General features: G+C 42.7%; 1 protein-coding gene across 3 annotated transcripts in view; it reads right to left on the reverse strand.

Moving 5' to 3' along the window:
- Positions 1 to 2,791: 2,791 nt before the first annotated feature.
- The window catches only part of CCDC102A (coiled-coil domain containing 102A), a 90,409-nt gene continuing 76,272 nt past the window's right edge, over positions 2,792 to 16,928 (reverse strand). For all 3 annotated transcript variants that reach the window (XM_068128710.2, XM_068128711.2, XM_068128713.2), the window contains 4 exons: positions 15,137 to 16,095; positions 8,520 to 8,885; positions 6,412 to 6,509; positions 2,792 to 5,782 (listed from right to left, as the gene is read on the reverse strand). In XM_068128710.2, the coding sequence (XP_067984811.2) occupies positions 5,644 to 5,782; positions 6,412 to 6,509; positions 8,520 to 8,885; positions 15,137 to 16,024 (1,491 nt within the window). In that variant the 5' untranslated portion in view covers positions 16,025 to 16,095 and the 3' untranslated portion in view covers positions 2,792 to 5,643. The remainder of the gene's footprint in view (positions 5,783 to 6,411; positions 6,510 to 8,519; positions 8,886 to 15,136; positions 16,096 to 16,928) is intronic.

Consider the following 16,928-nt stretch of genomic DNA (forward strand, 5'->3'; position numbering starts at 1 on the left):
GCACAAGAAGAGTGGGCCAAACTGACAGTAGAGAGGTGGAGGAAGCTCATTCGTGGCTATAGGAAGTGCTTGACTGCAGTTATTTTGTCCAAAGGATGTGCTTCCAAATATTAAGTCTAGGATGTCAATAATTTTGTCAATGCCATTTCTTTTTATTTTCTGATTTAAAAAGATATATCAAGTTCTGAATCAAAAACAAAGGTTCTGTAATATCAACAGTGAAATAAAGAATTGTGGAGACCCAATACTTTTGTCAATTTCAATTAATAGAGAAAATTGTGAGTTATTTGAAAATAGTGTATGGGTGCTAATATTTTTGGCCATGACTGTATATGTTTCCATGATGGTAGGTGAGGGTAAATATGACGCAAGGGTTTGGAGGATGCTGGAGATTGAGCAGGGATAAACCGTACCCTTGTAGCCAGGTGGTGATTTTTCATTGGCTGATTTTTTTTTCTCTAAAAAATAGGCTCCACGAGAGAAAGATCAATGAGGAGTTGCAGTATGAATGCGAAGCTGTTACTTGCCTACCACTCACTACTTTCACTACATCTTAATGTTGTAATTTATGTCATTTCTAAAATAAAAAGTGTTCAAAATACTCCTGGCATTGCTTTTTGACAATGATCATCAACTACTCGTTTGTTCATACCTGTTATATACTATAGCTCCAAAGAGCAATGCATTCTATGACACCCTATGTATATTGAGGCTCCAGTCTCCTTGGAGGCGTGGGTTCGAATCCCACCTCTGCCACCAGTTTAACGCCCTATTTATGTTTGTGGGTGTTCCTTATAAAAAGATGAACCAAAGGATCAGGAGACGGCTTTTTTCCAAAGGCAGTTTATTCAATCCAGAACCCTACAAATTAACAATTACTCCAAGCGAGCGCAGCACGCAACCAAGAGTTCAAGCACCTCAAGTCGACACTTCCATCCCCTCCTTGTGCCCAACATCCTTCAGTTTAGCTTTAGGGACATTCAGTAAAACGGATATCCTAACTCAGTATCCAAGCACAGAAATCGGATAAAGCACAGAAATCGTGACAGATGCTTCCTCGAATATATCAACCTAAAAATGGCAGGAAAGGAAGTCGATTACTACTCGTCTATTCATTTTGCTGTGTTCCTTGAATTTCATAAAGCTTTGCGGCAAAGTGTCGAATATGTCATCTGGTCAGTCCTCCAAAGTGGGGTGGGTACCAGATAGTGATGTCATACAAGGAGTTTGGAGACCAATCATTTTGTCCCATTTCTAAATGTGGCCCAACCCCAAGAGCGGTTATCCATGTTCAGGGGTCTCCCTAATATATGTTCTGTGGAACTATTTAGAACATTCTTTGGGAGGGTTTGAATAGTAGTTAATCTCCCACAAAACACATGCTTTGGGAACTGAAAAAATATGTTTGCCGTGAAACACTCTATTATTGCGCAGTTTTGTGAGCCAACTCTGAATCTAACCATCCGCTCGAGTTTTGAATTGTTAATTTATCTGATTATTCAGTTTGCATCGAGCTTTCTGCTGTTTCGTTTGTATTAGGAGATTTCTGCATGTTGTAAAATCCTATCTATCTTTAAAATAAGTTTCTGGAATACGAAAGTCCATATAAGCTCCTCAATGAGTGTTATTGAATCGAGAAATAAACGACAAGATCAGGACAGGAATCAGTACATCATAGGGTCAGTGAAGATTGCGTTAGCATAGAAGAAAGTAGCTGAGAGGATATTAAATTGGTTTGGTCAGCTGATGAGAGAGAGAGAGTGATGGAGATGGGATTGTCAGAAAGGAGAGGTAGAAGTCCTAAGATTAGATTGAAGGATCGGTGGTGATAGATTTATAAGTTTTGGTATTGCAAGAAGACTGGGGACTGACAGGAGGAGATGGAGAAGCATGATCAATGAGCATTGTGGTGTCCGCAACTAAAATGGGAGCAGAAAAAGAAAAAGAAAACAATGAACATTATTAAATGAACTAGCAGGGACCCGTGGAAATTGCACGGAATGCAAAATGTGACTTCAAGCCCACAACTCCCCCGCACCCTTCTCACAAACCCCAAGTCCTAACCTACCCCTTCTCAACTCTAAGACATAAACCTCTCCCCACTCCAAGTGAAAACACAATCTCCCATCTCTCTCTCTACTACCGCCTCCTTTCTTGCACCCTCTGCTCTTTCCTTGCTTCATGCCCCCTCTCTCCCCACCTAGGTTTTTGCAGGGCACACATGGTCTACCATCAACCCCCTTCTAGAGAAAGTCCCAAAGCCCAGGATCACTGCTCACCTCCACTCATTTGTTCCTCGTTTTTTCTCCACTTGTGGAACCAACTTCCACATTCTGTTCAATGTCATTCTTCCTTCCAGGTCTATAAGACAATTGTTCGCCATCATCTCAGATTGTCCCCAATTCAAAACCATCATATTTGTCATCCCCAACAACCATCCCAAAGCCCACCTCTTTCAAAATTTCCAGTTATTCCATATTGTATATCCAACTTGTCCAGCCCGTATATCCTCCTCTTCCACACATCCTTTATTTATCCAAGTCTCTCTCTATTTTGTCCCTCAACCCTGCTGTTGTGGCACTCCCCCATCTCCTTATACTGTTCCTTTTGTTGTTGCATGCTGATCCATTCTATGTTCTTCTTCCTCCAGGAGCCTCGACTTTGTACACAAAAAAACCTGCAAACCAACCTTTATTTGCATGTAGTTAATCAATAAGAAAATGATGCCAGACCTGTTTGTCTGAACATAATAAAAGCAATCATGCTTGTTAGTAATCACATGACAGTTGACCATGTGTAATGTTGTTTTTATTTCAATCACTGAATCATCAGCACAAAAAAGGACTGCATTAATTACTTCCTCCAGATCAAGACCTCGATGTGAAGTTCTGGTGCTGTGCTATGGCTTTATCTGCTAATGTGCAAACATATTCCATGAAGAAGACACATCAAAGGTACGAAAACAAACATGCTAAAAGATTCACAAAGGCAGACTTAAACATAACATCTGATGAAGCATTTATATGCATTCTCCACTGCGTCCATAACATTGGGTCATTTGGAAACATTACAATTTCTGCATTAAGGTACTTTGGAGTCATGACAAAGACAACTGTTAAACAATATGTGAACGCAATAAACTCTTTCTATGTGAACGCAAGATATGCGTACATTCAAACGTCTCTAGAATTTAGCTTGCATGGCCTTTTGCAATGTCTTTATTTTAAAGGAACAAAAATAATAAATTGTTCAAGATTTTGGGTCTCACTATCTGCCATGACCTTTCCTGGGAAAACCACATTTCCAAATTTGCCTCCAAAGCCAGTCTCCGACTGGGCATCCTCCATCGTGCGAAGTCCTTCCTTGGCACTACTGACCTCCTCACCACATACAAAGCGTTCATCCGCAGCTTGATGGATACTGCTCTCCGCTCTGGGCTGGTGCTCCTGCCTCACATCCAGCTCAGCTTCACGCTGTTGAATTCAAATCTTTCAGAACAATTGGAATCTCCCGCGATGAAGCTGATTCTGAGGGCCTTTCACTCACTCACCACAGGCAGGTAGGTGGTCTTTCTGTCTTCTACCGACTCCTCTCCGGCCTTGCTCCCCCAGCTCTCTCTATGCTTTGTCCCCCAAATATTCTTGCAGGACGCACAAGATCTGCCAGCAACCCTCTTATGGTTAAACTACCAAAATCAAGACTCGCTGCTCACCTTCACTCTTTCATTCCTCTTTTCTCCCGCCTCTGGAACAAACTCCCTCACTCTCTAAAAATCCCACTCCTCCCTCAAGGTCTTCAAAACAGCTGTTCACCACCGTCTCTTATCTTTCCCCATCCAAAACCTTGATCTTTTCTACCCCCTTTAAAACACCCCAAATCCACATCCTTCAAATTCCGTTTTCTTTCCTGAAAGTCCTAGTAGTGTCCATTTTGTTTATCCCGTGTACCACAACCCAGCCTTCTCCCTTCCACAGATCTCCTGATGTCCCTGTTTTCTACAGTTGTGCTTCCCTCTCTCTGTCCCTTCTTGTCTTCCGATCCTTTTATTATATGTTCTTTGATTTAGCTCTTACACGAGCCTCGACTTAGTATACAAAAAAAAAATTCATGTTTGTAGCAATATTATAACCACAGGACCTGCCAGTGTGAGTGTCTCTAAAATAGCTTCAATACCAACAACGACAATCAAGTGAAACGGTGGAATGTTGTAGTAAAACACTGGTTATTTGCCTCTACAAATGATAAACAGACGTGTAAAGCACAATTACGTTAATACAGTCCATGTTGTACATTATATCACTCCTTTGGTTGAGTAAGCCGGAGCACATTGTAAATGTTTATGGCGTTTAAACATTACCCTGAAACGCTATAGGCCCGAGAGGCTTTTCAATATTTGACTTTGAAAACCTCCGAAAGCTCAACATGTTTTTTAACGGACGTTTTGCCAAACGCAATGGCGCATCGTATGAAACTTGACTGCGGAGAGAAGGGCCAGCTCCATGAACAAGTCGAGCGATATAAAAACTCGGCGGTAGCTCGAGTGCTAATGGTGTAACATCTTTCTTGCATATGACATTTTAATTCACATTTTACTGATTTTCTTCTCTCCAGATAGATTTTGCGCTTCACACGGCACAGCCCCTGCGATCGCTCCGATTGTGTGCGCAATGGCAATTTCAACCGCACCGGTATATTATTTCCATGGCCAGTATTTATCGGAAAATCCTCAATTGGTTTTAAGGCCAATGCTTGAGGCAGCTGTTGTCTCATCCATCAAGCAAGTGGAAACCCAATGTATTATGATTCTGACGGGTTGTAGATATCGTCATGAATAAGAAAGGTTGTATTCCGCTCCGAGGGGAAACTACAAGCCTTTTAATTCAACCGAGGCTGATATCTTCTGACAAAGCAGGAATTTCGCCTCCCAATTGCTCTTCCCTCCAGTCCTTCAGGGAATCGACTCAATGGCATCTCCAGTCATCCTCCTATCCTTCAGACAGCATTTGATTGATCTCGCCAACTCCTGTCCCTCCGCATGTAAAATTCATTTCTGCCAACTATTTGCCATGGCACAGTTGACAACATTTTAAAAATCTTTCACATTCTGCCCTTAACCTGTTCAGTGATCATCTGTTTATTTATTTAACAAATTGAGACGCAACAAGTTTTTAGTTTTCTTATTGGCCCCTTGGATATACGGTGCCCTGTCTGAACTGAACAGCCTGTTGTTGCCAAACTTTTTTTTTTAACAATCTGTGATACGAACACAATGAAATGGACGACATCGATATTACTATCTGGAAGCATGACCATTGCTTCATATAGTGCTTGAACCCGTGAAGACATCGACAGTCAGATCCAGATTTTTCCAAATGTGGAAGAGATTTTCTTGTGGCTCTTGTGTATTCCCTACTTCCTTGGACGGCTTTTCCTTTTCCATAGCTCGCAATCCATATTTGGTTACCAAAGTACTGATTGATACATTTCCACATTAACAAGAAAGTACCAACATAGATGTTGCCAAAAACCCATGATTTGGAACCATCATGTACTCTTATATCACCTTTATAGCAATCAACCTAGGTCCTAGGATCAAAAGACCGAGGACCGAGGTCCTAGGATCAAAACATAAGTACTTTTCCCTCACTTCTCCTCCTCCGACGTGACATGTAACTCGTTGCTTGACTGACTCTCAGTGTCGCTTGCATCACTTGGCTCATCATAGCTCTCTCTTGAATCTTCTGACCCCACAGGCTCCAGCGATGGAATCTTTGCAAGAGTGCTGTGAATAATGGGAAGGTAACATTACATCAGGCTATAGGGAAACAGATAGAGGGCACAATTTGGAATGATAAATCACAGAGCACTTATATTTCTGCTGTTTTTTAAAACTCAACATAATTATTATTTTTTAAATATCTTTTTTACTCGTAATGCAATAAAATTTATCAAAAATCATTATGTTGCATGCCTTAAATCTCGAATTACGTATTTCTGTATTTTACTGTATGTAGTCTTTCACTGTATTTTTAAGTGAACAGTTATTTCGCACTATGTTATTATGGCAGTGAATGTTATTATTATCGATCATCAATATAAAATAACTTTCACAATTAAAAACAAAACAGCATTCAACAATGCAGAGCGTCACCAGGGTATATAAACTCACTCACCCACTGACCAACATCACCATCTGGGCCTACATCAATTATTGCGAAGTACCAATCAAACAGATTAGAGTAAAATCAAAGACAGAACTCAAAATACACAGAAAATTCAGCAGCAATATCACTACTTTTTGTCATCCTGTGGATTGTCACTTATGGATGAGGTTGCATTGAGTAAATAAGAGAAGATAATTAAATGTACACACACACACACACACACACACACACACACACACACACACACCTCTCTTCCGTGAGAGCAGGAGGCAGTTCCTGCCACTCAAACTCATCTGCCTGCAAGCCCAGCCTTTTCTCATCTTCTGATTCTTCATCACCGAGGTCCTAAAGAAAGAATACAATTCCATTTTGAGCTGCAGAAATCTGGATGGGCAGGAGAGGATATGCCTAATGTATTAGATATGTAAAAATGACAAACAAATGTACAATGGTGGGTAAGTGACGAGGACACTGAAATTGTGTAATCGTGTATCAAGGGTTGTGGTTACAAATGCAGCTACAAGCAACAATATTAAGAAATTAGATTCTAATCTTCTGTAAAATAAACAATTATCAAAAATCATTATGTTGCATGTCTTAAATCTCCACTCCTCCCTCCAGGTCTTCAAAACTGTCCTCAGTTGCAGCCCTCACTACAGAGTTCCAAATTGCCTCTGGAAGCAACCTCAGCACAACAACTGTTTGTTGGGAGATTCATGAAATGGGTTTCCATGGCCGAGCAGCCACACACAAGCCTAAGATCACCATGTGCAAGGCCAAGCGTTGGCTGGAGTGGTGTAAATCCTGTCACCATTGGACTCTGGAGCAGTGGAAACGCGTTCTCTGGAGTGATGAATCACACTTCACCATCTGGCAGTCCGACGGATGAATCTGGGTTTGGTGGATGCCAGGAGAACGCAACTGCCTGAATGCATAGTGCCAACTGTAAAGTTTGGTGGAGGAGGAATAATGGTCTGGGGCTGTTTTTCATGGTTCGGGCTAGGCCCGCTAGTTCAAGTGAAGGAAATCGTAACGCTACAGCATACAATGACATTCAAGACAATTGTGTGCTTCCAACTTTGTGGCAACAGTTTGGGGAAGGCCCTTTCCTATTTCAACATGACAATGCCCCCGTACACAAAGTGAAGTCCATACAGATATGGTTTGTCGAGATTGGTGTGGAAGAACCTGACTGGTCTGCACAAAGCCCTGACCTCAACCCCATCGAACACCTTTGGGATGAATTGGAATGCCGACTGCGAGTCAGGCCTAATCGCCAAACATCAGTGCCCGACTTCACTAATGCTCTTGTGGCTGAATGGAAGCAATTCTCTGCAGCAATGTTCCAACATCTCGTGGAAAGCCTTCCCAGAAGAGTGGAGGCTGTTATAGCATCAAAGGGGGGGACCAACTCCATATTAATGACTATGATTTTGGAATGAGATGTTCGATGAGCACATACGGGTGTGGACATTAAACTGGGTGTCCCATCTATCATTAGTTGGTGAACGTTAAATATCCCAAGGTGCCCTTCATGAAGAATAGGCGAGCTATCGCTGGCACCATGAACAAAAACCAAATTCCTGCCCTAACTACTTTGTCAAGTGTCAAGGCTGCGGCCAGCCGGTTCATGAATGAATTGTTGCCAAAAACATCCCCTGGCCAATTCCAGGTGAACCACTACCCTTGTGGAGAGACTATTCCCTGCATTCACCACCCTTTGAATGAAAGACCCCTACCTTACTACGGTCTGAACTCTTCTCTCTCTTTTTTCACTCTTATACTGTCCCCTCTTGTCCTGTCAGTGTCCATCCTGCTGAAAAATTATTCTGTACTTACTTTGTCTATCCCCTTCACTATCTTCAACATCTCTATCAGATCACCTCATAATCGTCTCCTTTCTAGTGTATAACGTCCTATCTCCTTAAACTGCCGCCCGAGATCAGTCCAGATGCTCTACACTGCACCCTCTCCATGGAAACTACATCCTTCCGCGGACTGAGATGTGGTGACCATAACTGAACACAATATTCCAAATGAGACCTCAGCAAAGTCCTACACAGTATTAACACTATCTCTTTTGATTTATAATTTATCCCCCCATGAATGCAACTTAAAACCCTATTAGCTTTACCGAAAGCTGCCTGGCACTGTGCTGTCTGCACGCTTACCCCGTATCTATTACCACCCCATAGATCCCTCTCCTCCGAGGCAAGCTTCAAGACTGCCTCTTGCATTATACAATCAATATTTTTATTACTTTTACCCATTCCCTTTGGTTGACTATGGATACATTGCTGAGATGGTGTCTCTGTAATGCATAATCTCTGTAACGGCAATAAGAGCATTCCTCACCTCACTCTGGCTCTTCCCAGACACCTTACTTAGCACCAAGCTCCAGTTTTCCTCAGCCTCCCAAGAAGTGATGTCAGTAGAGCAGCAGGAGCTTTCAAGGTCTACTGCTACGTGTCCTGCCAGTTCACCTTCACTCCACCACGAGCCTTTGGCTTCACCATCCTGATCTTCTTTTTCGAACCGATGACCCAACCATGCGGCCCCTCCGGCTCCGTGCGAGGCAGAGAGTGTCACACGCAACGCAAGAGCCTCACTGACGGCGGCATCCCTCTCATGGGTGCATTCTGCTAGCTGCCTCTGCAGGCCCATGATTTGAGCTTGCAACATGCGGCTCTCTTCTCGGGCCTCATTCCGTTCATCGCGTACCTATGGCCCATTGTGGAGAGTGAAAGGGTTAGGATTAATGTTGAGTTTTGAATTCCAGCAAAAATTTATAACACCTTATACAATGCTAAAAACACTAGAAAGCCATTTGACAATCATTTTTGCTTTTTGAATTCTCTACATTTCTACTTATTTGACCTTCCAAGCTCCAAATTGAAAAGCATATACAGCATGATAAAATAATATATACTGTATATATAGTAATACATGAACTTATCACCAGACTTTTAATGTAATAGAACCGCCTTTAGAGGCCATTTTCCCCCGCAGAGCAGGGGTTGGCCTTTTTTTGGGCACAGTGGTCCCCTTTTTGAAGCAATGTTTTGCTGCCGGATGCCCTTCCTGTCGCCAACCCTGTGAGTCACCTCTTGCGACACACAGGGAATTTCCAGTGAACTGGAACTCAATTTGCCGACCTCGGAAGGATGACAGGCTGAGTCAACCCCAATGGTGTTAATTCACCTTCGATATCCTTGAAGGTGAATTAACCACTGGTGTTAATTCAGCAATTGACCGGGATTCAAACCCAGGATCATAGGATCCCAGGCCGGCACCCTGGGCCGGCACCCGCTAAGCCAACACCAGGCTCTAGACTTTTAATGAAATGCTCCTAATTATTCCCAGCTTCTTGTGGGGTCAACCAAAGGGAACAATTCTGGCCGGAGTCTTTCTGGAACTGGCTGGCTGAACCAGCCCGAGGTTTTATTGGCTGGAATCTAGCCATGGTTCTGGTGATAACTAATCAACTCTACGAAAGAGCTAAAGACTGACAAAAGTTACAGGTACCTTCACGAAGGACTACCGCCATCTGCTGTTGGTAATAAGGCACCACCGATAAGTGGGATTTTTAATGTCTACCAATAAACTATCAAGCTTGCGGATGAGTCCCCCAGCTTAATACTCTTCCTGGGATGGCTGATAGCAACACCCTGCCTGCAAAACCACAAGGAGAGTGTATAGCGGGGTCGAGGTTCGAACACAGCTCCAGCTCAAAGGAGCTATCCCATCAGCACATTCCAACGAATCAACAAATGCCAAAATTATACAAGGATATAGAAGGAACTTTGGTGCAGGAGATCATTCAGCACATCTTGCTCTGCACCAACCCCAGAAATCATCACCCATCTAAACACCAGCTACCGACAACTTCTGCCAATATTCCTGTACCTCTCTATCGCTAATGCTTCTACGTACCTATCTAATTCCAATTCAAACCTCAAAGTAATTTTGTAAAAGTCACAATAATAATCATACTATAATATAACTTTGAGAAGTGTCTGTTTGTTTGTTTGTCTGTTTCTATGCACTCCTAAAGGGGGCTGGGGGGAAGCCTAGGTGTATACACATTCGCCTCTGAGCTGTTTAGCCTGGGTTACAACATCAACCCAGCTATAAACCACCATCCTGGTGTATTGGAGGCAGGGCGATCCATCAACGTGTGTGCGTTAAACTGGCGTTCCGTCTGCCGGCATTAGTTGGTGGACATCAAAGAAGATCCTACAGTGGTGTCCATCGTGAAGAGTAGGCGAGTTATACAAAAATAGTATGGGGTGTAGCAATCTGGGTAAAACACAATATAATAACAAGAAAGAGCAATCAGAGATTGTAGACCATCACCAGGATGTGTTTTCAGTGGTTTTTAAGGTTTTTGTGTTAAAACAAATATGGCGGCCGAACAACGTGACCAATGGCGTCATCGTTATTTTTTACCACCAATTTATCCCTCGATGCTCAAGAAATTTCATCTTGATCAGATGACGTTTTGTACTTGTCGAATTATGACGTCATAATGGAGGGACCTATGACATCATCATTAACATATTTTATTCTCTATGGAGAGTTCTTTACAATGAGCCATGTCTCAATATTTTCTATGGAGCGCTTTCGGAGATAAAGAGGTGCAAAGTTTTTCGGTTTTTCCAAGATGGTGCCTTTAACACGTGACCTACGACGTCATAATTATAATTTAAAAATTCTACAGGTGGTGTTGCACCTTTGGTGAAAATTTCCTGTCAATCGGACCAACAGTTGCAGAGAAAATCATATTTATTCTGTGCGGACAAACAAACAAACAGACAAACAAACAAACGGACTCAAATGCAATACCCTCTCCTCTGGCGAGGGTAATGAGAGCAAGGAATGACATTAAGGAGGGAACTAATGTCGAGGATTCTGTATGGATCGTGATTAGTGATTGCCAGAATAATAAGATACTTGTAGGATGCATGTATAGGGATCCTGGAGTGAGGGAAGAGCAGGAAAGAATGGTGCATTAACAACTCAGAAAGGAGTGTGGAAACTGGTAAGGGTAGATGGGGAATAGATTGGGGAATAGATTGGGTACGGGAACGAGGAAAGCGCAGAACCGATGCAGATTTTCTAAATCTAATCCAGGATTGCTTTCTAAACTAGTTAGGAGAAAAGGCCACAATGGGATGTAGTATTAGATCTTTTCAAAGCAATGATCCCAATATCCCAATATGGTACAGAGGTGGAGGTAGGAGAACATCTGGGGACAGGTGACCACAACATAGTGTGTGCAACTATATTGTTGAGATGTAGAGTTCGGGATAGTAAGGGAAGGCTGTTAGGTCTCAGGAAGGCAAATTTGAAGTAAGAGAAGAGAGTTATGTGCCTTATATTGGGAAAAGCTAACATGCGGGCAGGCTACATCAGATAAATGAACAACCTTCGAGGAACAATGTGTAACGTTCAGAATAGGTAGATTCCAGTGAAGGGTAGAGGTAGATGTAGAAAGAGACCAGGGTGGATCAAGCAGGGAGGTACGCAGTCTTATTAACGATAAGCAGAAGGCATTCATTAACTACAAAAGAACAAGCCTGGAGTCTGACTCACATCGGTCAGTATAGGAGTAAACAGGGACTAGGTAAGAAAATACCTCGGTATGCCAGAATAGAATAGGAAAAAGAACAGAGGATCGCCAAGAATATTAAACAGACCAACGAATACATCCCTTAAGTATATAATGGGTAAAGAAAAGGCTCAGACAAGTGTGGGCCCCTTAAGGAATAGCATAGAGGAAATGGTGGATGATGAGGGTGAGATGGCAGTCTTATTAAATAGTCATTCTGCTTCAATGTTGATGCAAGAACATTCAGGGGAATTGCCAATGGCTGAGAGAATCTATTGAAGTGGTGAGGAATGGATTTTAGAGGAGTTCTGGGGATGCGTGGAGGAAGGCCAGACAATATATACATCCATGAGTATTGCAGGAAGTGACAGAGCAGATAAGCATGATGTTAACTGATATCTTTAATGATTCTTCGAAGAATAATTTCAAATTAAGTAAAGGTAGTCAGTACGGATTTACTAAGGGGTGGTAACTTTCACAGATTTATTGGAGTTATATGAGGCAGCTTCTCATTGGGTGAATTGTTAAGCGGTCACAGGTTAAGAGTAAAAAAGAGGAGTTAGGACCTCCTCTTAAGGGGGTCTATAACTCAGGAAGGGGTCTATCACTCAAGAAGGGGTCTATCACTCGGAGAGTGGTGAATGCATGGAATGGTCTTCCTGCAAGAATAGTGACAGTAAAGTGAGTAGATTGTTTTAAAATCGAGTGGGATAGGTATCTGGAAGGAGTGGCGATGGAGGACTATGTTGGCATTACTGCGTAGGCCTGATGGGCCTAACAACCTCCCCCAGTGTTAAAGTTCATTGTATTTCCGTGTCTCATTTTATTACCATTTTTATACAGAACATTGAATTTGAGTTGGGGTTTTTTTGTACATTTGTACATTGAATTTGTACATATAATAATTGCATGCAAGACAAAAACACACCAATGTACTGCGACATTAATTACAAAATTACAAGGACGTCAGTACGGACAATGAACAAAAACGTCTGGTATTTCCCATATCAGGAACCAGAGTTCAGGTGAGAATATAAACAAGTCAACTCTTTTATAATGTTCTGACCTGATTCATTTTGGTGTTTTTGGCAAAGGCACTCGAATTTATAATAATCAAAAACAATGTGTAAGTCAGTCTGTGTGTGTGTGTGTGTGTGTGTGTGTGTGTGTGTGTGTGTGTGTGTGTCTCCTCCATAACACCAAAACCATAAAACCTAGCGGGCCTAAACTTTTCATGCATACTTATCGAACTCCAAGGGAGTGTTACAATTCAAAACTGGGTGTTTGAGTGGGTAAAACACCCCTTTTGAAGATTATTAACCGACTTATTTAATCAAAACAAAAACAGGCTTTATCCCCGGTCAGCCCGCTATCTCTTGCAGGGGTCTTCATCTTTTTCGGCCTGCTCAAAACACCTTGCCTTGGAACGGGCCGCAACGGTTTCTGCACGATCAGGTGCTCAACATTAATTTTTTCACTTTCCTCTCATATCATCGAATGTCTGATCTTCATCTATCTATAATTCCAGTAATCTCTGTGTGTGTGTGTGTGTGTGTGTGTGTGTGTGTGTATGTGTGTATGTCTGTGTGTTTGTCTGTGACCGCTGTTTCTCGACAACCACGGGTCCGATATACTTGAAACTTGCCAGGTATATTGCTGGGGACCCGAGGATGTGCCTTTTCAAGGTTTGAAATTAATCGGACAAGTAGTTACCGAGCTATGGCGATTTAGCCGTTCGCCGTTCGCTTTGACGTTGCGAATGGACCAAACCATTTCATGTAAATAGAGGGGGGGGGGGGGGGGTTCTGTGGTCGTTGCGAATGAACCAAACCATTTCATGTAAATAGAGGGGGGGGATTGTCACCGTACTCGCAAGCCGTTCGCTTTGGCTTTGCGAATGGACCAAACCATTTCATGTAAATAGAGGGGGGGGATATAATTTTAGATATATATATAGTACGGGCATGCCCTAGTACCTACAAATCACTGTATACATCTCTTTTGTAGAAATCGCGTTTTATGACTGTGGAGAATTTCCTTTGGTGAAAATGTATTTTTTTCCCCGATGGCCTCAAACCCTCATTTTAACTCCGATTTGATTTCTGTTTTCATTTACGGTAGTCGCTAAAGTAGAGTAAGACTAGCTGAAACCAAATTATGTGAAAACTTGTTCAGTTTTCATTAATTCACGGTGTGGAGTTAATTCACGGAATTATGTCCGTGGTGCATGGTGTAGGCCTTGCCTACTGTTAGGCCATGCTGTTTTCTGCTCATAAAGGTGTCTAAATGATTGTTTTTGTTTAAGTTGTGTATATCATCACGTGCCTGAAGTTATAAGCTCCTGGATTAATATAAGGATTGTCGATGCGTGGCTTAGAAACCGCATTTTATGGCTTTGTCAATTGTTTCCTTTGGTGAAAACGTGGTTTTTGCTTTGAACAGCCTCACACCTTCATTTTAACTCGGATTCAATTTCTGTTTGAATTTCTGGTAGTCGCTAAGATAGCTAAAGACTTGGTGAAAACAAATTGTGTGAAAATATGTTCAGTTTTGATTGATTTACCATGAGTGACTTCACATGGTGCAATATTTAAATGTTCCTCTTGATCTTTGTATAAGCCTTACCTCCTACTCTCTCCCCTCCCTTCTCCCCTACCCCTCCTCTTTCCCGTCATCTCCCTTCTGCTCTCCTTCTCCGCTCCCCGTCACCCTCTCCGCTCCCCCCTCCTGCCTCTACCTCTCCCCTCCTCCTGCCCATCCCTTCCTCCCTCCTCCTGACCTTTGCTTACTCTTCCCTCCTCTCTCCACCCCTCCCCTTCCCCTTATCCCCCCTCCCCCTCCTCTCTTCCTCCCCACCCCTCTCTCCCCCCCCCCCCCCCTCCTCTCTTAATATTCCTGTCATGAATCAACTCTGCATTGCCGGGTATCTTTGCTAATATTTATTGTAAAGACGCTTTAACAAAATGCCGGTGAATCACATTGTTCTTACCGAGACACATCACGTTCATCACATGATGTGCACATTTGAGGCCTGCTAAGCTTAAAACTCCCATTTCAGTACTGCCTAACGAAACTCAGCATGAATCACTGATTAAACACATGGATACAGGTTTCTCATTGGCTGAAAAAAATACAATGGTTTACTCACACATCATCATCTAAGAATCGTGCTTTCCTGACGCGAACAGCCACAGGCACAGACTCAGATGCAATATTATAACAATGAAAAGAGTAGAGTGAGCATGCTTCAATAGGATGCAATAACTGTACCAGGTTGGCCATCTTACTTGCAATCTACACAAAGTAAAAAAAACAAAAACATATTCCCAGCCTTTGATTCCCACCAACATCCAAACCCAACCTTGCCCCATTTCTCCCTCCAACTTGTAGCACAATCTGACCACCAACGCATAGTCTTCTCCAGCTGTGAGGCTCGGCTCTGTGCCTCGTCGAGCCGTCTCTCCCATTCCTCTACTTCCACTTCTTCATCCTCCTCATAGTCTTCCTCCATAACTGTACCTTGCCATCCACCACACTGAACCTCTACTCCAGAAAGATTCACTCTGTTCATTTGCTTTTTTCGACAGGAATCATCTTCATGGTTTTTTGGAGGTTGAGGTGCAGCTGAGGTCTGTTCTGGCAAGGCGTAGCCCATTGGTGAAGGATACGCTTCAAGTGGGCTTGCTTCACCATAGCCCAATGGAGAGACTGCCATGGGATGGGATGTGCGTGCGTTAAGAACGGTGACGGAGGGTCGTGGGGGACTGAGTGGGCGATAAGGTGGGGACACCGACAACAAGAGCTGGGTTTGTGGTGCTGGGATATGTACAGCTGGAGATGACGGCTGCAGACGTCCATGAATTTGGCGGCCATGACTGAAGCTTCGTGGGCGCGGCGCTTCAACTGGAGAGCATGATTCGTTGTCGGTTGCCAAAGGCCAACCATGATTAGGTCCCAACCAGCCTTGGCCACAGACAGAGGCTCGTACCTCGGGTCGTCCTCGTGGGCTTGTGATCCGAACCGAGTCGTCATTTTGCTGGTAAGAAGAGTCAGATGGATTTGATCCGAGCATCCAATGCTGCTTGTGAGGTTGTTTTTGTTGCTGTTTTTGTTGTTGCTGTTGATAGCTTCGGCGGCCAATCCGCGAAGCACCTTCTCCACCTGTGAACTTCTGCAGGAGGCTGCTCAGGACACCTTGCTTCTTGGACTGATCCCCATCCTTGAAACGGAGGCCTCTGGCCTGGTTCATTTCCACGGTGACTTGGCCAATCTCAGCATGGCATGGTCGACTCCTCTTTGCTCATTCCTCAGCTTTACATTCTGGATAGAAAGAAGAAAAGTTCATATCGATTATAAAGCCAGAAATGCCATTTCATTTGCTTCTACAGTGATCTCCCGGAGGAGCCTGGGCCTATATCACACCGAGGCCAAAGAATGTTAGTCGTAACCAATGTACAGTACTTTTACACGAATTATAAGGGCGTTAGTAGACAAGAGCCAAATCAACATAGTTTATATGATTTCAGCCTGGAATCCTAATAAACAGGCCATACATTTACACAGAAACTATTATGCTTCTGAAGAAATGTTCAAACCGGGTGGCCGGGATAGTTTCAATGAAATCCTCAGCTGTTCATTTTGTCAAAGGAAGAATTGAAAAGTTTTTGTGTCCACAAATTTTTACACGCAATTTTCGGTTTGTACCAATTATTACACATGTACAAGCAGACAAAGAACTTGACAGTCTCTCAAAATGATAGGGATGGCGATTGAAGAGAAGATTGCAAATCTTGGTATCTCGAGCGGTCCAGTGACAGTCACCCTGATGATAAACCATAGACCCGGCGTAATCGGTGTTGCATCACACAGTTGTGTCACATTATAATAACAGAGACACAACATGCAGTGACCCTGCATCACAGCACACCCTATAATCTACCATATAAAACACAATGTCAGCTTGTGTGTTTGTACAGACGTCTGTTCCCCTTCATAAGGGTAGGTTATTACCAATAATAAGTAATAATAATTAATAAGTTATGATAATTAAATAATTATTAATTAAGTCATAACTTTCATAATTAATTAAGTAACATTAATTCATAATAATTAATGAATAATAGTAACTAATTCATAATAATAAGTAATATAAG

Source organism: Myxine glutinosa, chromosome 9 (genome assembly GCF_964187855.1).
Source record: "Myxine glutinosa chromosome 9, kmMyxGlut1.1, whole genome shotgun sequence".
Lineage (NCBI taxonomy): Eukaryota > Metazoa > Chordata > Myxini > Myxiniformes > Myxinidae > Myxine > Myxine glutinosa.